Here is a 26,906-nt window from a genome sequence, read left to right on the forward strand (position 1 = left end):
CCAGGCATGGACTGGCCTTTATGGCAATAGGCCCATGGCCGAACCGAAAACACAAAATGTGGGCCAGTTTTTTGTGTCAAAGTGGGGCACATTTTTGGCCAAAGTGGGCCAGTTTGATGAGTGACTTCACTATGCGGCTAATAGTTTTGGCCACTGTTGCCGAGTAAATATTCTTTTAAATGTACAATTTGCATCACATTTTACCAAAAATCACCTCCTTGGGTACTTTTCAAACGGTGTTCCAAAAGGGATGAATTCCCATTTGCAACATAGGGCCACTTTTATGTTGGTGCACGAGACAGTTGTATGCCCCAGTCCGACCCTGCTGTAGACTGTGTGAACACTGGGCCTATCAGTGCTTTCTGCTAGTAAATAAACTGCCCCCCACCGTTTTCTGTGTAGATTTGCACATTGGCACTAGTGTTTTTGCTTCGCTTGATCCTTCACCTACCTGCCTTCTGCATATGGCACTGGACTCAAGCAGGCAGGGCAGATTCTACATTCAATTTGAAGTATCCAGAGCAATGGGGGTGAAATATTTCGTAGGTCTATTCTCAATTTGCGACACCACCCATGAACGCATTCCTCCCTCTGAACTCTCATCACAAGGGTCCTATTGCACTCAAACATGGGGAAAACTGTGGTGGTCTAGGCCATATTTGTGCCGATATGTATTCTAACTGTCATTTTCAAAGCTTTTCTTTTTTGCCACTATCTTTAAGAAGGTAAATGAACATGTATTGCAAGAATCAAGAAAGAAATCAACAGCGCCCACTGAACGCTGTCCCTTTAGGATTACATGGTCAGTGGTGACTCCGACAATATTCCTTCATAATGCACCAGGCAGATGGTAAACAAGCTATAGTGATTAGATCACTATGCAACCTTTCAGTGTGTCTGTGTTGGCTATGACATTGTGACAAAAGAAACAACGCCATGGGCTTTCAGACTGTACATGAGTGACTTTTCTCCTTTTAATAGGATAAAGAGTTGTCAGGGGCCAATTTTCAGAGCAATTACCTCTGACTGAGCAGCAAGCCCATTGCTCAAAATGTGCATTATAGCAATTCCACTAGTCACTCTTTCATTCAAGGCGATCAACGAGTGAGCGCCATGAAAGACCAATTCTGCAGCCGCTTTAGATTCCTGGAGGATCAGCTAAATATGTGCAGAGACATTTTTAAAATGCTACCTTGCTACAGCTGGAAAATCCTGCCTGCCTATTCGTAAATTAACTAAAAAGCATTGACTTAATGGTAAGTTAAAGAACTTCAAATGCAAAAAGGCAATGTAAAAAAAAAACTATTTTATTCGGTACAGTAGTTTCAGTTGGAGCAGTTTTTAATGCTATTCCGTAAACCACTCTTGCCCGACACAAAATCAATATGTCAGCAATAGGAAGAATAAATACAGTGCCAAGAAGGAAAAGGATTTACTTTGGGTTGGCGGCTTTGGGGTTTATAATGAATGTTTTCTAAACATATGACAATGGGGGGATTTCCCTGGTTGCATCATTGAATTCACATATAATAAGACACCGCGAAATTCACTCATCTCTGCATGGATTTCCTGCTGCCATACCAAAGAGTAACATGTCTGTGATTACTGAACATCTATTGGCCCGCAAGTATACTAAAGGAAGAGAGGGTGAGAGAGAGGGTGAGAGAGTGTGCGAGAGAGAGAGAGCGAGAGAGAGAGAGCATCAAGATGGCAACATGTTCATCTTCACCAGTAGCCAGTGGGGGAGCTAAAAACATACATGACCACTTAAGAAAAGCTATTAAGTTTGCTTTGCCAGTCGCAGCAGCCCCCCTCCCCTCCTCCTCTACACACTTGTGTTTGATGAAGCAAGGGGTGGCCTTTCAGTGGAAAGTATGTTGAAAAGCCCAATTCTGGCCCTGGGTGCCTGGTTTTGTTTGTGATGATAAATCTGACAATGTATGAACTTTTAAGAAAATATTTGTTAAGATTAGTTAACTCCACCTGCTATACTGCGATAACCATGATATACCATCATTTGGCAAGAAGGTTATCATACCGCCATAAAACTAATATCATGACACCCCTAGTTGCAGCATCACCAGGCAAAACATTTGAGACTTGAGGAATTTGTTGAGCCTTCTGTAGGTATAGTCTGTGTCTCCAACCTGATTTTTTCTTCACCAGAAAGCATCTGGAGTATACTCCGGTGCCCTGCATGTGCGCTAGTACAATTCAATTGACCCTTTTCGTAGGAGGGACTGAAGCTCTTGTAGCAGCACAGATGGGTGTTTTTCCGCCTTTGGGACAGGAGGAATGGAGGGGAGTGGTTGAATGAACACCATATTCTGGTGATGGATTTCAACTGTGCCACAAAGGGGGAAAGCTGCCCCTCTACTGGAGAGGTGAAGTGGTGGTTGGGGGGTAGACGCTGGGGCCTGGCAGGCCCGCTTCGGCACCAGATTTCTGGAAGAAACTCTGCATAGTCACTGGTTTCCTCGATAACTCTGATCATCCCTTGTAAATCTCTTGGGTGGTGCCAGGGGGGGGAACGTCTGTATGAGGATCTATAATCCCTCGAAATCTTTGAAAATCTCGATTTTCATGAGCGAAAGTACTGGCGAAGCCGCTGCAGAGTACCAACGAATGAGCACTCAGTATTTGTCTTGATGGCCTGCAAGGTCTCATCAACCTTCTCAAATAGATGCCGTCAAAAGGCATATGAACAACTTTGGACTGGACTTCCGGCTGGAAATTGGTGGCCTTAAGCCAACCCTGTGACCACAAAAGTGATGGGTGGAAGGTTTTGAATGAATCTGTACCACTGGCGTTGCTCTGGGCAACCTTCCACACCACCGTTTTTTAGCCCGTCTGCGCCATTGCAAAAGGGGTCCAGCCATATGCAAATCAGTCTGGTACTGCCAACAATGGTATATAAAAAGGGGGGTGGTTCCCGCCGTTCAAATTTAAACAATTATTAGAGTGTAGAATGTTATATTTATAGGAAACTGTAGTGGTGTTTAGAAGTGATCACCCTATTCCAAACCTGCAAGAACTTGAACATGAACTCGCATTTATCTAGAAAATAGCAAAGCAGATTAAATCATTACAATTCTTTGTGCACTCATTTTAATCAGGGAACATGTGTTTATTTACATGTGGTTTAAAAGAAAATCATATACACATTTTCAGGCAAAGCGAACTCATTATGCTACATTTTACCATGGTGTATAAATCAACGAAAGAGTAGACAATGTTAAACACTTGGGTACAGCCATATGCAAATCAGTCTGGTACTGCCACCAACCCCGACAGCCTAACACTGCATTGTAACCTATCTGGCAGAATCTTGTGTACGTGATGTCCACAGCAATCGAGATTGCATAACCAATGCCGCTTTGCCATCTTGCAGCAGTGTAAGTGCTTCACCCCGCACGGAAGGAAGTAAATACCAGGATTGTCTCCAGCTTGAACCAGAGTTCCTGGTCATAGCGGGAAATAATTGCCAATGAGTTAGCCTCCTTGATGGTAATCACAGCTGTAGAGATGACCCTCTTGCCAAAGGAGTCTAGTTGTTTGCCCTCCTTGTCTGGAGGTCCATGCAAGGGGATGAAGGATTGGCAGAGCACTTACAGGCGTGAACCCGAAGGCTCTTTAAGACGAGGTAACTCTAGCGGGCGGATGGGGATACAGAATACAGATACAGAAATTACTCAAACAATAATAAAACCGACTCAGGAAGTTGGCAAAAGGTTTGTCTGTTTTAATAACAATTCTCTAAAACAGGGAGTACAACAGACATTAACTGATGTCTGGTAGGAAGATCACAGCATATTTCATAAGAAACACTTGTATACTAAAAACTCGTCATCAGTGATGTCATACTACGTGGCAAACTAAGAAAACTTATGTGAAACTGTGATTGGGTACTGGAAACATCTAGGCATACTTTCTATGAGGGTTGGTGTTGTGATCGAGTCTCTAGTGTTAGGTGGACAACTCTCCCCACGCCTAGTGCAAGTCATTGCGAGTGTCATTAAATACACGTCGTCTCATTGGGCCTCTAACTATAGGGCTTTTTGGTACGTGGCCCTTTATAATTGTTGGCACGCTTGTACCCTTTCTGGCATATTCCACTCGTTAGCAGCGCACAAGCCAGTGGGTCAGTCTTGACCATGCCTCTTCACCCAATTAGCCCATCATCCATCATCACTCAAGTGGTCTGCCATGAGAATAGTCTTTTGAACTTGGCCTTGCAAGTGTTACTGCCCCTGGGAATAAAAAGGGAGTTTGACCATGGCTTTATCTTCTGGTCTCAATGCAGCTTGCCCAAGGTCTATTTTCATCTGACCATGTGACTGGAGACCACGTTTTGAGCTCCTTTGTTGTATTTAATGGTATTAAATGAATAAAACTTGGCACTCATTTTCCTTCCGCTGCACCTTAACAGGAGCTCAGCTATCACCTTCTTGTTCATTGTATCTTTCCATGATGATTAACTAGTTTCTTGGCTGCCGCACCTCTCGACACTGGGCCAGGCAGGCCTCCTCGATTCTTCTTCCATCTTCAGCTGGGTTTATTCTGTTGCGCCACACTTTTCAGTCCTTCTGTTCACAGAGTCCAGTTTGCTCAAATACGATGTGGAACTGCCAAATTCCTATGCAATATATACCTTGGTGGCACTGCCTGCACTATTCACTACGTATAGCTAGCCTTAGGATTACTTTGTCTACTTGCGTTACTTCATCTGTACAATTATAAAATGGTTTTCATTTTATTCTGTGCTCTTCACACGAATAATTTTTATTCCGCATGTAAAGGGTCACACTTCCTTATTTCGTCATCAGATTCTATATGGCCTATTCACTTTCTCTCTTGTTCTCTCCTTTGAGGTGTTTCACTCTCTTCATATGACATCACCAGTCTCTTTCATCCGTCTTCACGTGCTCTTCAGTCATTTTCCCAAGCGGCTGTCAGCTCTTTGTGCATACACAACGAATGGTCTTCTTAATGGATACTCTGCTTCAAAGGCTGCTCATGTTATAGGCATTTCAGGTGTCGCTGTTGTCACTACTTCCAGTTCCCAACATATAGGCAATTTAAGGACGGGACTTCCGGTAGAGGCTGTTGGCTCCCTTCTCTACAGGCGGCTGTTGAGACAACTGAGTCCGGGCAAGGCTGTGTGAGTAGGTATTGGAGTGCTGAATCCAGGACCTTGTACTACTTGAAGCAATCTTTCTTGGGTGGCACTGAGAACGGATTCCTCATCACTAGGAGGCCATCTGCTCAGATATCGTCTAGCACTGGAATTGATACTACGGACCTGGCCGATTCCCACCTTTGATAGAGGAATCCCTCCTTTTTCTGCTCCTCTGGGAGAAGATCAAAGAGTGTTGCTGCTTGAGACATGAGAGCATGAAAGGAGCCAATCTCGTCCGGAGGTGAATCTCTTGGAGGTAGATCTGCTGGCTCACCATCCCCTGGCACCAGAACTTCAAACCTGACTGTGGAGTGAGTGTGTGGAGAACCGTGTGTCGGGTAATCGTTAGTGTTGGTATCAGTGAGGGCAACTGGTGGCAAAAGCACGGCACCGGGAGGGGGCTGGGAGGAGGGTCAAGGAACCAAATGTTTTGCAGGAAAACCAATGGGCTGTGCTTAAGAAGGCAATGGTGGAGCAGGAAGCCACTGCTGTAGCTCCGGAACCAGTGTCTGTAGCTTGGCCGAAAATGCCCATAGACCTGTCCCTTGAGACTGAGGGCGCAGGAGCCGGAGGTGACCCAGAGGGCATGTCCACTGGGACAGGTCCAACTGGAGAAGGTGGAACAAAGCCTTGCTTATGTAGAGCCGGAGGCAGCATATCAGCAAGAGTAGGCACTGCATCTTCCTCGCCTGACAATACTTCCTCTGGTGCATCCATGTCCAAAGCAGCACCTTGCTGTAATAGTTTTTCAGGAGGGGCCATGGTCTGACAGGAGAACGCAGGTGGTGCATTTGGAGCCAGTGAAAATAGTGGCTGAGCAGGAGTTGGCCTGGGGATGCAAGACAACACTGAAAGGACATCCCTGTCGACAGCACCTCCCATTGGAAAAGAGGAAACCAAGGGCCTTTTAGGAGGGGCCGTGCGATGACTTGTTTGGTGACGGAGTAGATCTAGATGATGAGGTAGTTGGCATAGTGGACGTAGACGATGACTGGTTGTCGACGAAGTCGATGGAATGATGGTCGAAGAGGACTTGGGCTACACATGGGCCTTCGATTGCGTCATCGACCAGGATGGTGTAGATAGAACTGTAGTCATGGATGAGCATCGCATCTCTGAAGAGTGCTTAGAAGATGAAGCTGCTGATGAAGTTCTCGGCGCCACAGTTATTATACTAACAATATTAATGTATGTAAATATGTCCTATGTTAAGTGCTTTGGAAAAAACTGCTATATAAATAACACATTTTTATTATTATTAATATTAGGCGATTGTAGGTGTAGATGAAGAAGTGACCGACAGTCAACTAGGGTGCAGAGCGTGCTATGCATGTCCCTTTTTTGCCTTCTTCCCATCAGAGGATTCTTCAGGGGAGCTAGACCACTTTGATGAGGAAGTGCTCCCCTAGGGGGTATCGGGTAATATTTTCGCCAGCAAAAATATCGACAAACATATGGTCGTCGGGAACGGCCATAGGCAATATTTTTGGTGGCAAAAATATTAGGTGTGGGGGTTGCGGGGGTGTCCCCCGCACATAAAAAAAATGATGCAGGGGTTGCGGGGCTGTCCCCGCAGGGTCCATTTGTTATTTTCGCCGAAAAAATATGGCGATATTTGTGCGGCGAAAATATCACATGGAACCCCTAGGGGTCTGCTGTGCCTGTCAGTGGCATAACTGAGGACATAGGCAGAGTCAAAGGACCCAGCACCTTCATCCAACCAAGCCACTAACCTTCAGTGGTGATCCTTGCAGGTTTTGAACAACGACTGGCAGATGGTACGGTTGTTCAGAGGTGTAGGCAGGGTAGGGCCTGAACGGGCAAGGCCCACCCAAAATGTGTACATGCAATCTCAGCAGCACTGGGTGGGCATTTACAGATGTTTGTATCACTGCGGCGGGCCCAACTACATTTGATTCAGTCCCCCAATGTTAGACAATGCTGGCTACGCCTCTGCTGTTGTTCAAGTCGGGGTCCAGGTACAGACACATCGTCACGAGGATCTTCAATGTTCATGTTCTTAAGGTGACAAGTCATAGACCATGAACAGGCTTTTCTTCCTCGTGTCGCACATGATGTCGACAGACTCATGAAGGCCTCAGATGAAAGTACAGCGACCCCAACATGCCCTGAGGCTTTGGAGTCGGCGAGAAGTGACACAGCACCAAACTGGATGATATGATGGAAAAAAAATAAATAGACAAACGTTGAATCATGTTGGTAGATTACTGCACGTCCGAATTGCTTGCAGGAGAATTGGTCGCAATTGTTTTGTAGATTTTGCTGCAAATATATGTGGGAGTTGGGTTTAGGGATATAATTCATGTAAAGGGGCAAAAGTGGGGGCTGCGTAGGGTCTCCCCCTGCACATATATGTGGCAAAAAGCACCCGTTAAAAAATGGTTTTAAAAAATGAGTATGATTCTCCAACGACCAATTTGATTCGATGTAATCAACCCAAACCCGCTGAATATGTAGGAGAGATTTCTTTATGACTCCCAACACTTAACGTGCAGTAAATAAATCTGGAGATGTCCACCAGTGGTGCAGCGAAGGGGACGCGTCTAATTGGCTATGGCCAGTATGTCGAGGGATGCCCATGGGTTTCAGGTACAGAGGTCGTTTTTGGACATTGGGATTTAGTTGCAGTCAGTTGATCACCTAGTCACTAAAGGACAACTACTTCGGTGGGGTAGGTGACCTCAGGAAACCTCCATGGAGCCAAGACGACTGGATTCAATGAGAGTCACCACGGTCAGGCAGCAACAGGAGATCTTTGGTTGATGAACAAAGAAGCAGGCCCTGCATGGCTTTTGCTGTGTCTAGAAGGCTGGAAATGCAGGACCAGGCATCTTGCAGTACAATTCAGAGATCCTCCAAGTTCCAAGGATGCTCTCTGAACAGCGATGACTGAAGCGACGTAGCAGGTCAGTCTAATCGGTGGTCCAGGGACACTTCTGAAGGCTCAGCAGGCTCAAGTAGGGGTTGTGACTAGTTGTACTCACCAGTTCAGGGGACAAAGCACCGAGAAGGACCTTCTTGAGATCAGGACAGAGGAGCAGGGCTTCACGGGGACATAGCCAGAGCTAATGCTGGTCAGCTGCAACAGTTTTCAGGTCTTCAGCGGGCTCCACTTCATCATAGCGGTGTTGACTTCAACGATGATCTGTCGAATGGCTGCAGGAAACTTCTTATCCAGGATTTCAACAGGATCTCCCTCCACCTCCCCCCTCTCGGGTCCATCACTAGTAAGGATCTGCATCATTCAAACTGGCAGTGGCTATCCAATCATGGATAGCCACTGGCCAAACATTCTGCCCAGCAACAAACACACGGATGTGGACTGGGACCAAACAGTGCCAGCCCCAAACATCCAGCCACGCACACAGACCAACACTTTGGCTGTAAAAGTTGAGGCTTTGCCTGGGAAAGGGATTCCTTATATGGCAATTTCAGACCAGAGAGGGCAGGAAGAAGTTCAAAGGATAATATGGCCAAAGGACAGATGAAAATTCTTGTAGCACATTCATTGTATAGTATATGGTACTCTTTATAGCATTATGCAGTAAAATGCAAAAGTGCACAAATAAAAAGTAAAAATACACAGTAGAAAAATAGCCAGCCCCCCCTGGACACATTGCAGTTGTAAACAAAGTTACAAAAGAAAATGTTTGGTTACAAAGTATCCTAACCGCACTTCACTTTAAAGGTGCGGTGTGCTGCTTTAACAATATAAGAAACTTCCTAAAGGGGACATTCTCCTAGTACTCCGTTTTAGGGATCAATTTGCCTATAAAAATGACCACAAAGTAAGTGAAGTAAAGTAGAAGGCGTTACTTCATAAAATCAGACCAGCAGTCAAAACGTCTATGGGAGCAAAGTAACAAAAAGAAGCAGTTAGGAAACATCCTTTTTCATTGTGTAACTGTGTGTGTGCCCACTTGTTAGTCCCCCAGCACTTTCTGCAGGATTCTTGGATTTTTGATTAGTTTTCCTGAGTGACTGGAGCCCTTTTTCCCCACACTTAGTCTTTTATTCGACCTTATATCCCTTTTGGTTGCATCTTTTTGGAGTCATGATTTCCTCCCCTTTAAGGCATCTGCAATGTATTATTGAAGCACACTGCACCTTCTGTGCAGTATTGCTTCGAGCTCTTTGAGCTGTCCTTTTTATTTTATTTTCCTTGTCATAATTGTTTACAAGGACAGAGGGATACTTTGCACAAAATAAAGATAGGTAGGATACAATCAGCACTCCCCACTTATGTGGAGTGCTGAGGGGACACCGTGGTTTCATTTTTCCACTTCTCCTGTAACTTTCTAGTTACAGTGACAAGTTCATCTGAGTGGCTGGTGGTTGTGGATATTTTCTATTGACTACTTGATTTTTACACATAGGCTGCTGTCACAGCTGTGGTAAGGGGCACATGGGTCACCATTGACCTAAAATGGTGCCAGTCTTCTTTTTTTGCCAACTCTTGATGACTTGCCCTTTCTTGAGCACTCTTCTGGCGTTTGGGAGTGGGAGGTCCTGCTGAATGGTCTTCTCCGGGCTCCCACTGGGAAGCCCGCCCAAGGCCACCAGCGTGTCTGGGAGGACATGAAGCTGGGAGTGTACCTCCACAAGTCTTTGTCCTCCAATAAGTCTGCTTAGATCCAGTGCTGACCAGCAGGCTGGCTGTTCCATTAGGACAGCCACCACCCAATGTATGAACGTGGCATGACTGGCGATTGGCTGGGTTCCTGCATAAAGGCAAGGGGCCTGGAGCAGCAAAAGAGACGACCCATGGAAACAAGAATCCGAGGAAGAGGGATGTCTGCAGCCACCTCCAGCGAGTGCCTGCTGAATGACCACTGCTGCTCCAACCTCCACTTCTGATCGACCGGGAAGATCCAGACCAGACTACTTCCTCCCCTGGCCTGGTGGGCCTAACCAGTATCGAGATGAGCTGCATTTTGAGCTATCCCTTGAATAGCTGCAATCATCCTGGGCTGCAATTCCCCAATACCCTGGGACCTGGACCAATTTGCTGTGCACCGTCTCTCAAAGCACTGTTTCGGCTGGAACTTCGTGGGCATCCTGTTGGACCTACAGGGACACTTTCCTATTCTGGAATGTCTCCCCCATTCCAAGTCGGGGACCGAGAAACAGAACCCTGTCGTGTGACAACCATCGCTGACACAGCCTGTGTCGTGTCCCAATGAGCCAGTATCGTGAAGATCATCTGCTGGGCATCCCATCGCAAGAAGCTGACCGTATGCTCCCTCCAAATGTTCCTTCTTCAGCCCCCACACCAAGACTCCGAATAGGAGTTGCTGTGGCCTCACCTCAGGACCAGTCAATGACTAGTGTTCTTTCGTCATGAAAAGGTACTGTCCCACTCCTAGGTACATACCTTGGTGTTTGTTGAGTTGAATCAGACTCATCCGGAGCTTTCTGAGACACAGTGGGGTGTACAACCCATCTGTGTTGTCCAAGGCCTAAGGACACTGGTCCTTTGGTCTATAATCCTTCAGAGGGTCTACCTGACCTCTATGAAACCACCTTTTAACTAAACATCTTACCCACCTGCTACTTAGAAGAAACCTGCTAATTTTGACAGCATCTGCCCTTCTTCATTCTTCCGCCCAGGGGCCTCGTTCACACAGTATCTCATGGAGACTTTCATTCCCAGATAGGGCTGGACTTTATAAAGTATAGGATTCCTAAAAGTACTTACAAGTATATATGTTACATCATTTAAATGTTGGTTATAAGAATTGATTTGCTACTCTGGCTACTTACCTGTACCCATCTAAAGCTTACTATTGGCTTGAGTAATACTTAAATGTCTTACTGTATAAATGTGAATAAGTACTTATCTGCGATTATAATATTGTGTTAGTTACCTTAGAATAAATAACATTTTTATAATACTACAGTGTGGAAGTGTATTCTTGACTATGCGTGTCCCCTGTGTTTTATGTACTTACCTATAGCCTTTGGGTCTCCTAGACTGAGCCTGGCTGCTCTGCCATTGCTACAAAACCTTTTGGGTAGTTCAGGACAAATCTAAGCATTGGAGCCCTGAACACCTAAGAGTGAGTCTTCTCTAGTCCTACGATAGGTGGACTTTAAACTCCCTAACAATAGGCATAACAGAAAGCATAATGTACCTCTGTAATAAGTTACGATCTGTAAACCTTTGTAAATGTGCCCCCTGGTACTGCAAGCGTGCACACGTGAAAACGAAGTGGTCAGCCAACATGAAATGCATGCCCACGTTTTGCCATTACAACAAGCAATCTAAATATTCCTTGCAAAGAACACTCTGGTTTCAGATGTTCCTCGGAGTCATTACGGTATGGCATCTGTAAAAAGAGACTTCTGAAAGTACACCTGGCGCAGTGCATGCTGCATGCTTTAGGGGGTATTACTCAGGGCCCGTTAAGGGATACACATAACATTCACTTCAAGCTTTGGACAAACCATAAGAACACAGAACACTCAGATGAAAACATTTACTGCAAGGCGCTAAATACTGGATGAAGTCCACTAAGGCGTTGCCTCGAGTGCCTGCATAAACTGGAACAGTGGAGAGATTCAGGGCCCGCTTTCTTTCCCGAGGTTTTGCAGTGAATGTGTCATCGCAGCTCATAGAGGGAAACATGGGGGAAGCCATGAGCAGGAGCTACGATAAATATAACCTTTGCTGGCCTTATATGGTGCACTCCCCACACAGCAGTGCACCATTAAAACCACCATCTGGAAGCAGTGTTTACTTGGAAAGCACAGAGCACTAACCTTGGCTTTTTCAATGACGTTCGCAAATTCTCCTACCCACAGGAAGCAGAAGTGTGGAGTCAACAACAGGAAGCAGTCGCCGCTGTTCAATGAAGATGCTCTTGGCTCAACTAATCTCGTCTGAACATGCCTTCTCCCTTAAACAAAAGGTTAAAAAACATTTAACAAACTCTACTGGCACTGTGAAGTTCACGAAAGGTGACGGGGCATCAAACCAACGCCCGCATAAGAGAAAACATTCACTCCGAATTGCTTACTCTTGTGCCTTTCTTTAATCATGTGATATACGCGTGTAACGTTTCTGATTTTAATTAGACCATTCTACCATCGACATGCAGGTGATTTCTTTCAGCTAAATCAGTGCGCAGCCTCCTAAAAGCACGGGATTATGCAGCTCGCTTCATATTTTGGCTGAATGTGACTTAACATAAACAAGAGTACATTATCTAACGCACATGTAAGAGCGAGCGTTCATAAAACTCTTTAATGTTATGAACATCATGCCTTAATGGACCAAATATATCTTCAGAATGAGGGGATTACCAAATAATACAGACTGTTAGTATTATAAAGGCAAAGTAATAAAAGTAACCACAACGGTAAAAATAATCACTTACCAGCTCAACAAACGGTAATATTGTATTACAAAGTACTCAGTGATGGCTTGACTTATCAAGTGTCAAGTTCTTGAATTTCCATGAATAGCCAAATGAGAATGTGAGGTTATAAATATTGCCCTGTATCCCACTAGTTCATGGCAAGCAACAGGCTGATTGGCAATAAACAATCGATGTGCTTGCACTGAATGAAGAAACTGTTCTACTGCTCCAAGTGGGTCACGATTAGGTTTACAATGGCGGGATTATCTGCATTTCTGCAATGAGAAATAATAGGACCCTCTTTTTTATTAATGCCCTTTTAACACAGAGCTCCTACAGTGTGAACATACCTTTAACCTGCACCAGCATCAGTTTCTTGTATGGCACTGCGCTGTTGTTGGAAGTTTGTTCAGATAGGTTTACGCTTCGCAAGCTGACACTGCTAAAGTTTTCCTTGCTCGCCAGACCTGCAAGTGCCACTTCAGAAAAATTTGAATTTTTGGACACTAGAAAAGAAAACATGGAAATAGGGCAATAATAATTATTGGGTCTCAATGTACAGTTTTGTTTATTCTCTTCTACTTGACTTCCAAGTTATCTTTCAGCTTATTTCGCAAGAGCATAGAGCCCAGGCACCGCTTACTTTCTCCATTGCAAAGCAGAGTGAAGGAGAGCCACAAAGGGAAGTGCTCTTTATCTGATCCTCTCATTACACTGAAGACCTATGATTCATTGACTCTCATCCTCGCAAACCCTCACTGATCGTCCCAATCATGCTCTCGCCCAGCCTCTCAAAAAATGGCCCTCATCATTCCCTTTCCACCGACTACTGCCTCCTACCTAGCCGAAAAAAGCCCAGAAATACAGGACACCTTATGTCCACCCTCTTCTTTCCGCCACTACCGCCTCCTTTCCACCTCCCGTTATCCCCTCCCCCTTTCATTATTCACTCACTCCTCTCGCATCACATTCTTCCCCATCCTCCACACTGCCAACCCACCCAGTGCTCCCCATTGATCCTCTTGAAATAAAAACAAGCAAATCGCTCCACTAACAACCTTTCTACTCACTCTTCCAGTGGCTTCATCCCTACCTAACACAAAATAATCAATGTCACCCGCAATAAGACACCCAAGGCTGACCCAAACAAGCCCTCCTACTGACTTCTCTGCCCCCTCCCACCACCATCACCATCCTTGAGTGGTCCAGAACCAGGTTTACTACCATGAGCTTCACTAAATATGCAATGCTCCCCCATCAGGCTTCCAGAGAAAGTACTCTAGAAATTGTACTGCCCTATTGTTAATATGGATTTCTAAACGCTGTCCTACTGGACAGAGTTTAGAAGTCTGCCCAAGTTACAGTGAACAGGGGACACTTCTGGGAGTTTAGCCACACCAATCAAGGTAGCATGGAGAGTGGTCAAGGCCAAGTCTCAGGAGCGGTAAGTGGGGTTATGGGTCCACAATGAGTCCACACAGTGAAATAAGCATGGATTACACTTAGTAAGTATACAAATACTATATCCCAAAAACACAAAGAAAAATGAAACAGGTAATGTGATCACACAAAACTACAATTTAAAAAACATATATAGCCAAAATTAGAGCAAAGTGTATAATTCATCCCCCGCCCCCAATACAAGAAAGGGAAGGAAAGGAAAGTAGTTAACAATTGCACGACCAATACACAAGAATAGGAACACTAACTTGTAAAGTCTAACCCCCAAGTTCAATGGGGCCTTGTGCCCAAAAGTTTGCAAGTACTTTAAGTTGCGGAAAAAGTTAGGGAAATGTTCCAGTGGATGTGAAGATTCCTTCAGAAGTCTATCAAAGGAGTTTAATGGTGAGTCAAGTAAGATTCTATCTTGGAGGACGTTTGCAACAAGTGTTGCCAAAGCAAAGTAGTTAAAAAAATAAATAAAAAATAAACACATCTTCACCAACTATATAATCAAGGAGATAGTGGTACCAGTAAGTATGGCAACTGCTCACCACTCGCACTAAGATTTTTCAATTTTACCCCAGATTTGCCAGGTGGAATGGAGATCGGCTGTGGGGGCGGAGGGCAGGGCGTTAGTCACTGAAGGTAGGTTTTCCCATTGTTGATTCCGGTCGAAGATACCAGGAGCTGCGGGTGAAAAAGTTGGTCGGGTCCAGGAGCTGAGTGCAACCCTTTCCAGTGGAGAAATGCAGCAGGAATTGATTCAGGACTCTTCAAGACACTCAACAAGATAGGGGAAGTGGGAGGCCGGTTCCAGCGACAGCCACCAATGCATGGCGACACAAGGTGTCTCAGTCGCGGTCAAAGAAAGACTTCCAGTTCTTGAATCCTTTATGCTGGATGTTGATATTTCGCAGGAAGGTGACTTCCGGGACTAGCTGGAGATCACTGAAGTTCCGGACGAAAATAAGGAATGGCGATGCTTCTGGCGAGGTAGCACAAAATGCAGTTTGTCAGCCCACCGGTTGGCAGAGGAACGCTTCTGATGACTGCAGGAACACAAGAAGAGTGTTAGGGAGAATTCACAGAAATGTGCTAATTCCCTTCTACCTTAGAGACCCTCAGCTCTTTTTGCTGGACTTTAGGATTTTTCATTTTAATCCGGGAGAGAGTGAGACCTTTTTCCCACACATGTATTTTTCTTTGATTTGAACACTTTTTTTGTTTTGGAGTCTGACAAACTCCATATGCATCATCTTTTTACATTGTGACACACACTCAAGTCAAGACACACCCAGACATCAGGATATAAGGAACAAGTTACTTACCTGTAACTGTTGTTCTCCAGCATGGGTCTGGCATGGATTCACATGCTCATGAATATTCCCCGTCGTCAGGCTGGGAATCCTCGGTAAAGAAAAAACCAGTATCAGTTTCGTTTCTGATCTGTCTTTCATAGTAATAACCAATCACTGATCTCTGTGTCATACTGACCACAGCCAATGACTGCCCTCTACCTAAGCCCCGCCTCTGGCAGCCATCTTCAGATTTGGAAGCACGTGAAGTGGCAGTATGACCAAGTGAAGAACCGCAGAGGGGTAAGCGGGGGGGTTCGCATGTGAATCCATGCCAGACCCATGCTGGAGAACAACAGTTACAGCTAAGTAACTTGTTCCTTCTCCAGCATGGGGTCTGGCATGGATTCACATGCTCATGAATAAAGAATACATAGCAGTACACACATGCACAACCACGGGAGGTGGCAAAGGCTCAACATTAAGCATTACATCAAACTCAACATTAAGCATCTTACCTCCTCACCAGGCTCACCTCAGGCGAACAGGTTGCGCAGCACTGCTTGGCCGACCCTGGACTCCTCCCTGGAATCCCGGTCGACGCAGTAGAATTTCGTGAAGGTGTGCGTCGACCTCCACGTAGCAGCCCTGCATATGTCCAGCAGGGGCACACCAGATAGGAACGCCGTGGTAGCTGCGATCGCTCTGGTGGAATGGGCTCTCGGACGGCCAGGCAGCGGTCGGTTTGCCAACCGGTGACAGTACATGATACAGCCGGAGAGCCATCTGGAAATGGAAGCCTTCGAGAGAGCCTTCCCCTGATTGACAGGTCCAAAGTTCACAAAGAGTTGTGACGTCTTCCGAAAACACTTTGTGCGGTAGAACTTTAGCGCTCTAGCCACATCCAGCGAGTGCAAAGTCCTCTCAGCCGGCGACGAAGGCGACGGGAAGAACACAGGCAACACCAAGGGTTTGTTGAGATGGAAGTCCGACGGTACCTTGGGCATGAAGGAGGGGTGCGTCCTGAGCACTACCCTCGTTGCGTGAAAAGTCAAGTACGGGGCCTTGCAGGAAAGGGCCTGGATCTCTCCCACTCGTCGTGCGGAGGTGATGGCCACAAGAAACGCTGTTTTCCACGACAGAAATTTCAACGGAGCTGAGTGCAGAGGCTCGAACGGAGGTCCCATGAGCTTGGTCAGCACCACGATGAGCTCCCACGCCGGGGCCGGAGCCTTCACCGGCGGGAACGATCTGAACAGTCCCTTCATGAACTCTTTCACCAGACGATGAGACCACAAGGACGTCCGCCCCGTGGTTCTGGTGTATCGGGAGATCGCAGCAAGATGAATCTTGATGGACGCGTGTGCCAGTCCAGCTTTGGCCAGCGTCAGCAGGTACGGCAGTACTTGGGGGGCCGTAATCCGTAGAGGGTTAATCTTCTGTGCGCGGCACCAGACAGAGAACCTCTTCCATTTGTGTCCGTAGCATTTAAGAGTCGAGGACGCCCTGGCCTTTGCAAGAACCTCTCTGCAGTCGGCCGGTATGCCGTATCCTCCAAACTCTAGCGCTGCAGGAGCCAGGCCTGCAAGTTCAGCGATTTCGGGTCGTGGTGGAGGATGGCGCCCCCTTCCCTGGAGAGTAGATCCGCGTCCACCGGCAGCTTGATTGGCGGGGACGCTGACAAGTCCAGAAGGTCCGGGAACCATATCTGCCTCGGCCACGCAGGTGCGACGAGGATCATCCTGCACCGTGACCTCTTGAGCTGGTTGACGAGCCGGATTAGCAGTGGCAAAGGAGGGAACGCGTAGAGGAACAGGCCCTCCCAGGGGAACGAGAAAGCATCGCCCATGCTCCTCGCCTGGGGAAACCTGCTGGCGAACCTCCGGCACTTGGAGTTCGTCGCCGTCGCGAACAGGTCGATCTGGGGTGTGCCCCACCGTCGGAGGAGGCGATCCACTAGATCCTGCCGTAGCTCCCACTCGTGGCACGAGCGCAGCTCCCTGCTGAGCGAGTCGGCGATGGTGTTTTTTATCGCTGCCAGATGAAACGGCACCAGAAATATCCTTTGGGCGACGGCCCAATGCCACAGGTCCTGCGCCTCCATGGACAGTGCTGGGGACCTGGTTCCGCCCTGTTTCCTGATGTAAAACATGGTGATGGTGTTGTCGGTGAAGATCCTCACCACCTTGCCCTTGAGGGACGGAAGGAAGGACCTGAGGGCTCAAAACACTGCACAGAGCTCCAGGACGTTGATATGTAGGGATTTCTCCGTCGGGAGCCAAAGGCCTCTTGCGTGCAGATTTTCGGTGTGCGCTCCCCACCCTTCCAGGGAGGCATCCGTGGTCACTGTCTCCTGGTGGGCTGGGGTCTGGAAGTCTATGCCCGCCGTCAGATGCGCGTGGGTGCCCCACCACCGGATCACTCGTCGGAAACTCTCGTCGAGTGTGATCCTTTCCTCGAAGCTGCCCGTCGTTTGGATCCAGCGCGCGTCCAGGAACTCCTGCAACGGGCGCATCCGGAGCCTGCACATGGGAATGAGGTAGATGCAGGAAGACATCATTCCGAGGAGGGACTTGATGGACCTCACCTTGGCCGCGTCGGCCACCAACATCCGCTGCACCTTGCCCAGGATGGTCCTGGTCCTCTCCTCCGACGGGGAGGCCAGAAGGGACACTGTGTTGAGCCTCGCTCCCAGAAACAGAGCGTCTTGCGCGGGTACCAGGTGGGATTTGGCGTAGTTCACGGAGAATCCCAGGTCCGTGAGAAGTTGGACGGTCCTTGCCGTGTGAACCACGGCAAGCTCCTTCGTCTTGGCTCGGATGAGCCAGTCGTCCAGGTAGGGGTAGACGTGGACCCCCTCGCGGCGCAGCTGCGCCGCCACCGGTGCGAGGCACTTGGTGAATACTCTGGGTGCCGACCGTAGTCCGAAGGGGAGGGCTTTGAACTGGTAATGACGCCCTTGGACCACAAACCTGAGGAATTTTCGGTGCCCCCTTAGAATGGGAATATGGAAGTAGGCATCCTCCAAATCCAACGACGACAGGAAGTCTCCTTCCTCCAGCTGACCCAGGACGTGCTGGAGGGTGACCATCCGGAACTTCTGCGCCTTGATGAACTTGTTCAGACGTCGCAGGTCCAGGATGGGGCGCCATCCTCCCGTCTTCTTCTTCACGAGGAAGTATCTCGAGTAAACTCCGGAGCCCCGAAGCCTCTTTGGGACGAGTTCGATGGCGCCCTTCCTGAGCATCGCTTTTACCTCCAGGAGAAGTTGAGGGACGTGAAGTTCTTTCCTGGCCACGGGGGGGGACGCGCGGACACCGTCTCTGGAATTCGAGCGCGTGGCCCCGGGCCAAGGCGTCCAGCACCCAACGGTCGGTGGAGATGGACTCCCACACGCTGACGAAGCTCGCCAGCCGGCCTCCCACCGGGGTGTTTCGGTGGGGGCCCGACCCCACGGGCGGTTCAATCCTGCTTCGACGAGGCTTTGCCGCCTTGACCTCCTTGGCGATGACGGCGGGGTCCGCCAGACTTGCCTCGTCCTCTGTAGGCCTCCTGAGACGATGAGCGGGCCGCTTGACGGTAGGTGGAGAAACCGCCGCCGGAACCTTTGGAGGCGCCCTTGCCTCCGCTGCTCCGAAAGGGCGTCCGTCGTTGTTGCAGAACTCCCAGGGCCCGGGCTGTCTCAGTGTCCGCTTTAATGGCCTGAAGGGAATCGTCCACTGTTTTCCCAAACAGGTTGTTCCCATCGAAGGGCATGTCCAGGACTCTGGTCTGAACGTCTTGACGGAAGTCCGTAGCCTTGAGCCATCCACGCCGCCCAAGGCAAACGCCGTTGCCCAACTGGCGGAACCCAGTATCGGCGATGTCCGTCGCAACGGTAATGGCGTCGTCAGAAGCCACCTCACCTTCCTGCAGGATCTCCAGGGCCTCTGTTCTCTTGACGTCCGGCAGGAAGTCCAGCAGGGGAGCCAGTTTGTACCAGAGCTCCCTGTCGTAGCGGGCCACGATAGCCAAGGCGTTGGCCGCTTTAATAGTCGTTGCTGCCGACGAGATGACTGCGTCCCATTTCTTTCCCTCACCGTCCGGTGGGGAAGTCGATGTGGAGGCCGCACCCCCCCCCGCTTTCCGTACCCGTCGCTGCCGTGTCAGTCCCAGTATCATCCCCTCGGGTGGACGGGGAGGAGGGCTGGACGGGGCGCGACGGCTGAAAAGGAGGTGGAGGGTGGATCCTTCTTTTCTTAGTAGGGGGAACACCAGAAGGTCCCGGTTCTGGGTCCCCAGACGGGAGAGGTTCCTCCGTCGGCAACGGTAGTCTCGTCCTTATCTCTGAGCATAAGGACTGTATAACCAACAAAATGGCCGCCGAGTTGTCTCGCGGCGCTGGCAGAGGGGAATCCGACGGGCGAACAGGGGCCCCGTAGGTACCCTCGGCGATGTCGTCGTCACCTGCGTCGGGATCCATCCCGACGGGTCGGTCTTCTTCCACGCAGAGGCCGTGGCTTAAGACCTCGACCAGTTCCTCCTCTGAGGTTGAGGCCGAATCTACGACGCCCTGCCCCCCCTTTCTCTTCCCCTCGGGGGATTTCACGGGGGTCCTATCGATGGGCACAAAAGAGGACTCCCTCCGAGGTGGTAGGGAGACTCTGAGCCCCGAGGTCGCCACCACTGGTGTAGCCTGCACAGGCTGAGCCAGGGCCGCCGCGACAGTTTCGATAGAGGGCTTGGCCGGATGGATTAAGGCCTTCACCACCTTAAGTGCGCTCACCGCCTTATCCTTGAGGGGGGGGACACCGCCTCGCTCCCCCTCCGCCTTCGAGCTCGACCGGGTCCTCTCCAGGAGCTTCGCCGGGTGCTCGGCCTTCCTCTTAGCCGACCCAGAGCGTTGGCTCGTGGTTGATGGTGCCGGGGAGGGTGCGCCCTGCCTGGCGCCCGTAGAGCCCGACCGTTCGGCGCTCCCGGTGCCAGCGGACTCGCCGTGCTTGGCCTTATGTTGGACCCCCGTCGCCGGGGCGTCCTCAAAGGTCTTAGAAGACCGCTCGGATTTGGAAGGGTTCTTGAGGAGGGTGAGGCCCTCATCCCAAATGTCGTCCAATAGAGGCACTGAGAGGACCGTCTTCCTCTTGGCCTCGCGCCGCTGATAAAGGAAACCTTCCTTCTTCTTCTTCTCCTCAGGGCAGAGTTGGAAAAGCTCGGATGCCCTGGTGATCATGGAGTGGAACGATCCAATCTCGTCGGGCGGAGAAGCCCTGGTGGGAGGCGACGACGGTACATCCTCGTCGTATACCTCGTCGTCATGTAGGCAGTAGAGACAAAAAGAGTGTTCATCCTCCTTGAAGACGTTCTGCAGCTGGCATCCAGGGCAGACCCTGAACAGCTTTCCGGGCGTCGAGCTTCCCTTCTCCTGGGCCATGACCGGGCCTGAGAAACTTCTGGAGTCCTCCAAAAGCGTAGCTCGACGAAATCTTCACCCTTGAGGGGCGCAGACGAATACGACACGGGTCCCCGTTGATCGGATAGAGAGTCGGTGGAGCTTGAGGCTCTTTTGACCGAAAAAAAGTAGTTTGAGAAAAAACGTGAAAAACTAGCACTAACGCTCGAGAGCAATAGCACGAGGATCCCAACACATGAACGTGCGGTAAAAATCTGAAGATGGCTGCCAGAGGCGGGGCTTAGGTAGAGGGCAGTCATTGGCTGTGGTCAGTATGACACAGAGATCAGTGATTGGTTATTACTACGAAAGACAGATCAGAAACGAAAATGATACTGGTTTTTTCTTTACCGAGGATTCCCAGCCTGACGACGGGGAATATTCATGAGCATGTGAATCCATGCCAGACCCCATGCTGGAGAACAGCACATTAGGCATAAACATTCGATTAGGACGAAGGATAGCCATCTCCTTGTGAAATGTCCAATAAGGCGGTTTGCAAGAAAATGCCTGGATTTCACCCACCCGTCTGACCGGTGTTAAGGGCACCAAGAAGGCGGTCTTCCAGGAAAGATGCTTGATGGATGCCTTGTGCAGAGGCACAAAAGGCAGTTTCATGAGCTTGGAGAGCAGCACATTCAGTTCTCACACTGCAGCTGGGCGACAGACGGGCGGAAAAGCCTGAACAGCCCACATAAGAATTCCTTCACTAGCCGGTGGGACCACAGGGATGGTACGCCTGCGGAACGGTTGTATCTGGAAATTGCAGCTAAGAGCACATTGATAGAAGAATGCGTCAAAGCCTGACCGAGCCAAGTATAACGAGGCAAAATGTCTTGTGGCTGGACGGCATAAGGCTGCTGACTCCTGCACCACACCTGGAAGCATTTCCACTTGCTCTTGGAGCACGTCAAAGTGGACGGAGCTCTCGCCTGGGCCATCCTTGGCAGTCGTGTGGAAGGTACAAGGACCCAAACACAGAAGTTAGTACGTCAGATTTGAGTGTGGCAGATCGCGGTGTAGTACAGCCCCTTGATTCTTGGACAGGAGAGCCTGGTGTGGTGTCAACTTGAGAGGAGCAGTGGACGAGAAAGTGAGGCCGTCAGTGTACCAAAACTGTCTCGGCCATGCAGGGGCCCCCAATATCAGTTTGTACTAATATAGTGTGAACGTACGGATGACCTGCGGAACTAGCGGGATCAGAGGAAATGCATAAAGGTACTTTCCCTCCCATCAAAATGCAAAAGCATCCCCAAAGCTCTCCGGATGGAGGAAGCGGCTGGCCAAACTCTTGCACCAGCTGTTGTCATAGGTGGGAAAGGTCGATCTCCAGCGTGCCCCAAGCCTGGAACAACAGGTGAAGTTGATCATTGTGCAGCTCCCGCTTGTGGCACAAGCGCAACTCCCTGCTAAGTGAGTTCGCTAGGGTATTCTGAGTCCCTGGTAAATGGAGGGAAGTTGGAAACATTTAGTGCTGCAACACCCAGTGCCAAATGGCCTGGGCCTCCTTAGACAGCTGTGGGGACCTGGTCCCCCCCTGTTTGCAGACATAAAACATCAATGTCGTATTGTCGGTGTAGACTCACACCACCTTCCCTGCTAGTAGGGGGAAAAGGGGGGGCCCAGAAAATGGCCCGCAACTCCAGCAGGTTGATGTGTAGACAATTCTCCTCTGTGGACCAGAGGCCTCTTGTGTGCTGGTCCCGACAGTGGGCTCCACAGCACTCCAGTGAGGCATCCGTCATGACAGTGGCCTGGTGCTCCGGTAGCCTGAAAGGAGCACCCGTCACCAGATGCTCCCTCACTGACCACCAGCGAACGCTCTGCCTGAATTCCTGCACTCGGCGCATGCGCAGCGTGCAGTGAGTGATCAGAGGAATGCATGACGACATCATCCCCAGTAGTGACATGTACTTGTGAACTGGAGTGACCAGGGCTCTTGAGGCAATGCACCTTTGGAGGAGCGCTGCCACCCTCTTGTCCGAGGGCATTGTGGTGCATGACTGAGTGTTGAGCTTTGCTGCCTGGTAGAGAGCCAGTCTTGATGGCGCTAGGTGTCCCTCGCGTCACCCGACTCGCTAGCCGCTGCCCACCCCCTGCTTCCCGCCACCCGATACAGCTGTACCCCTCCTCTGTATCCTACCCTCAGCTGTATATCTGTTCTGCTGTTATCACTGAAAACCGCTCCCTTAAGCATCTGTAATGTTGTACACCTCTGTAAACTGCTCCGTTATGTATCTGTATTTGTAAATATCTCTGTAAAGTGCTCTGTTGCTTCTCGAAGCTAGGTCAGCGTTCGAATACCATAAGAACAATAAGAACTAGGCATGACTTTGGGAAGTTGGAGAATCTGTTCCATTGCAGACAATGGATGGTGGACTCTGGTCTCTGCCCAGTTGGTAGGAGGAGGCGCTCACCAACCGATCGTTCAAGTACAGGTATTCATGAATGCCCTCTGTCGCAGGTGAGCCACCACCGGTGCAAGGCACTTGGTAAACACGTGGAGCTGAACGAAGGCCAAAGGGCAAGGCCCTGAACTGGTAGTGTACTCCTGACACTACGAAGCGCAGGTAGCGCTGGTGTGAGCTGAAAATAGGGATGTGAAAATACGCGTCCGAGAACAAGGGACGCCAGAAAATCTTGTTGCAGCTGGGACAGGACCTGTTGCAGCGTCACCATACTGAACGTTTTTACTTTTAGGAATTTGTTGAGCACCCTTAGATCTAATATGGGCCTCCAACCCCCGACTTGTTGTGCAGTGCCTTTTTTCTTACCAGGAAGTAGTGGAAGTAGACTCCTGTGACCAGTTTGTCTTTTGGTATTTCTCCATCACGCCTTTCGCTAGCCAGCCTGTACTTCTTGCAGAAGGAGATGCTGCAACATTTCCGGCTAGTGTGCAGGTGGAATGTCCGGCGGTATGTTTATAAACTCCAGTGAGTGGCCCTGCTGGAGAAGGGATAGCACCCATTCGTCAGATGTGATGGTTTTCCATTCCCTGACTAATCGTGACACCCATCCTCCCACCAGGGCGCCGACTTTGGGGACTGGGCCTTGGACTGGTAATTGTTGCTTGCCGGAATGGCCCCTGGACTGGGAGGAGCCATGGTGGCACTGCCTCTGCAGGATGGACTTCTTCCTGTACTGCTCTCCTGAGTATGGTATTTTGTACGAGTAAGACTAATGATACATGGAAGGGCTGTCCTATTGAAGCATCCTTTTCCAGACCGAAAGAACTGTTGCTGTTGTTGCAGCGTGCCCAGGAAGAGAGCAGTTTCATTGTCCGTTTTGATGGAAAGGAAGGCTTTGTCAACCTTTTCAGACGGGCCTGCGCCGTCTAATGGCATGTCCATAACTCTGAATTGGACATCTGGCTGAAAATCTGTTGCCTTGAGACAGCCTTGACAGCGAAGGACAACCCCATTACCAAGTTGGTGAACTCCTGTGTCAGCGATATCCACCAACACCATAATGGCATGGTCTGATGTCCATTGCCTCCAGCTTTTTGTAATCAGGCAGAAACTCTAGGATGGGGCCCAGGTTGTACCATAACTCAATCATATCTGGTGAAAATGACCATTGCATTAGCAGCCATGATGGCAGTGGCTGCAGTGGTTATAATCTTCTTGCAGAAAGCATCCTGGCCCTTACACCCTCCTTGACTGGGGGAAAACAGCAGGAAGATGATGGGTTGGCAGACCTTTTCTTGGCTGCAGAGGAGACAACCGAATCCAGTGTAGGTTGTGTACAGAGGCAGACTGCCACCTTTATTTTTGGTAAATACAGTCCTTTTTCGCCGGGGCCATGGAGGTATGTGCCATCCTCCCAAACATCCTTCAAAAGCAGAATGGACATGACAGATCACTGTTGCTCCATCCGTTGGTATAGGAGACTGCCCTTGTGTTGTTCCACCGGGGTGAGGCCGAACATTTTTGCTGCCCTGCCCACAAGCCCATGGAAAGCACCCACCTCATCTGGTGGCCAGTCCCCCAACAGGGGTTTCATCCGGTCCCCCATCGGCCGGGACTAAATCCTCAAATTTGTCAGTGTGTGTGACATGTGCATTGATGCCACGATGGTCCAGGGACATCTGCAAGAGGCCGCTGTGGCGGCACCGGGGTTGGTGCTGGAAGTCTTTGTTGTAATGTAGCCACCAGAGTAGCAAGGGTGGAAAAAATGTCCAAAGACACGTCCCTAGGTGGAGGCAGTTGCGGAGCAGGCTGCACCGGAGGTAATTCGCCCTGTGGGGGGTTGGGTGTTAGGGTGGCAATACTGGTAAGTTTATCAGGCTCACCTCCCCACGTATTGGCCTAGGATGCCCCTAGGAAGTCGTGGTGTCTTGAGTTGCGGTGAAAAGGGAGATGGCATGAAACGTTAAACATCCCTTTCTTCTAAATCTTCAGAGGAAGAGAGACTTGGTTCCACTATAATGGTTCTCTCTGGGAGTACCCCCACTCCAAACTCAGGGTATGATGGTCGAGGTAGCGCTGTCAGCACTGACACTGTGTTGGCAGGGGTGGATGTGGTTGTTAAAGTTGATGGCGCGATGGTCGTGACCATGCAAGAAAACACTGTTTAAAGGGGTACTTTCATCAACGTAGTAGTCGTCATTGAGGTCTTTGACTGTGTAGCTTGCTTGCTCGTTGTTATTGTTGTCTCCGTCGTCGATTGTTTACTTACTTGACAGGGTTGCCTCCATCAGGCGGGGAAAAAAGACCATGGCTTCTCTTTTCCTTCAAACCTCCTTAGGTGATCACCGGTCCTTTTGAGAAGACCTTGACTGGTCGTCCCCCCCCCTGTGCCTCTTCCTGCACTGGCATGGTCTTCATGTGACCTAAACCTCTTAGTGGATGTGGTTCGCTGGGCTGTCCTGCCCTGCCCTGCCGTAGAGAGGCATGGCTCCGTACAGAAGTGGAGTTCGAGGCCCCGCCAGCATCCTTGAGCCACGCCAAAAGATGCTGGTGATGATCACACAACGTTCTGTTTGAGAAGGATTGGCAGATCTCGCAATCCTGGATCACATGGTGGGGATGAAGACAGACAGGCGTGGTGTTGATCTTCTATGTTGACATTCTTTAGCCCACAGTGGGCACATGCCTGGAACAGGTTCTTCCTCATGGATTCAGCCAAGAGGTAGTCCCAAACTGCACAGACAATGGAAAAGTCAAAGTTACTGCCGTCTGGAACGGTCTACGGACTCTGCACCCTCGCCAGTCATTGTGAGTCACTGAAAAAAGGTGATGTTTTATTGAAATTGTAGTAAAAGTCTTTGTTTAAGCAAAATAATCTGTAGAGATGAAATTTGACGAGTCCCAACATGAACGTGAAGTAAAAAATCTGAAGATGTCTGACAGGGGAGGAGTTCAGGGAAACGTTGCTATTGGCTGTGGGCAGTATGACCCAAAAATGACAGTAATGGAGCACAAACGAGTTTCAGTTAAAATGTAAACTGCTCTATGTTACCGAGGATTCCCAGCATGATGAATGGGAATAGTCACAGCATGTGAATTTATGAATGAACCAAGGCTGGAGAATTGGGCCTTCAGAGTTGTCTGCAATCTTGGCCCACGGGATCATATTTCTGATTGCAGAAGATCCTTGCACTGGCCATCGCGTTTTACATAAAATACTTACCCTCACCTATAAATACATGGCCAACAAGGCCCCTCAGTATCTTAACAGCCGTCCTCAAGGCTCCACCAAGCACACCCTTCACTCCAGTGGAGCCAGTAAACTCTTTGTACCTATACTTAAGCTTAACTGAATTGGCGGTACCCGCTTCCAAGTTTACACCCCCACACTAGGGAATTCCACCCCCACAACCCCTACATTGGCAACCTAGCCAACATCACCAGCTTTAAGGAAGCATTGTCTCGGAAGGATAGCTCAGCGGTAATGTGCTCACCTTGGAAGCAAGACAACACAGAGCCACACAGGTTCCATCCCAGGGTCAGTGCTTCGAAACCTCTTGGTTAAGCACGTTATATACCCATCAGATCATTAAAAACATACTTTAATTCTAATGATTAGCTTGGTTTCTTCTGCTTGATTTCTCCTTTTGTGCTCTGAGGCCTGTTGTACACTATAAAAACTCAACAACAAGTCAGTCTTTGACAGACTCCTCTCTATATACTCTACACCTCCGACCTAGGAAAACAATACCGAAATCCTTTTTCCTGCCT

General features: G+C 49.2%; 1 protein-coding gene across 5 annotated transcripts in view; it reads right to left on the minus strand.

The window, feature by feature from the left end:
* SVIL (supervillin) overlaps nt 1–26,906 on the minus strand; it is a 950,451-nt gene that overhangs the window by 231,226 nt on the left and 692,319 nt on the right. For all 5 annotated transcript variants that reach the window (XM_069648084.1, XM_069648081.1, XM_069648082.1 and 2 more), the window contains 2 exons: nt 12,912–13,067; nt 11,963–12,099 (listed from right to left, as the gene is read on the minus strand). In XM_069648084.1, coding sequence (XP_069504185.1) covers nt 11,963–12,099; nt 12,912–13,067 — 293 coding nt within the window. The remainder of the gene's footprint in view (nt 1–11,962; nt 12,100–12,911; nt 13,068–26,906) is intronic.

This window comes from Ambystoma mexicanum, chromosome 2q, assembly GCF_040938575.1.
Source record: "Ambystoma mexicanum isolate Mex_15411 chromosome 2q, UKY_AmexF1_1, whole genome shotgun sequence".
In the NCBI taxonomy this organism is placed as follows: Eukaryota; Metazoa; Chordata; class Amphibia; order Caudata; family Ambystomatidae; genus Ambystoma; species Ambystoma mexicanum.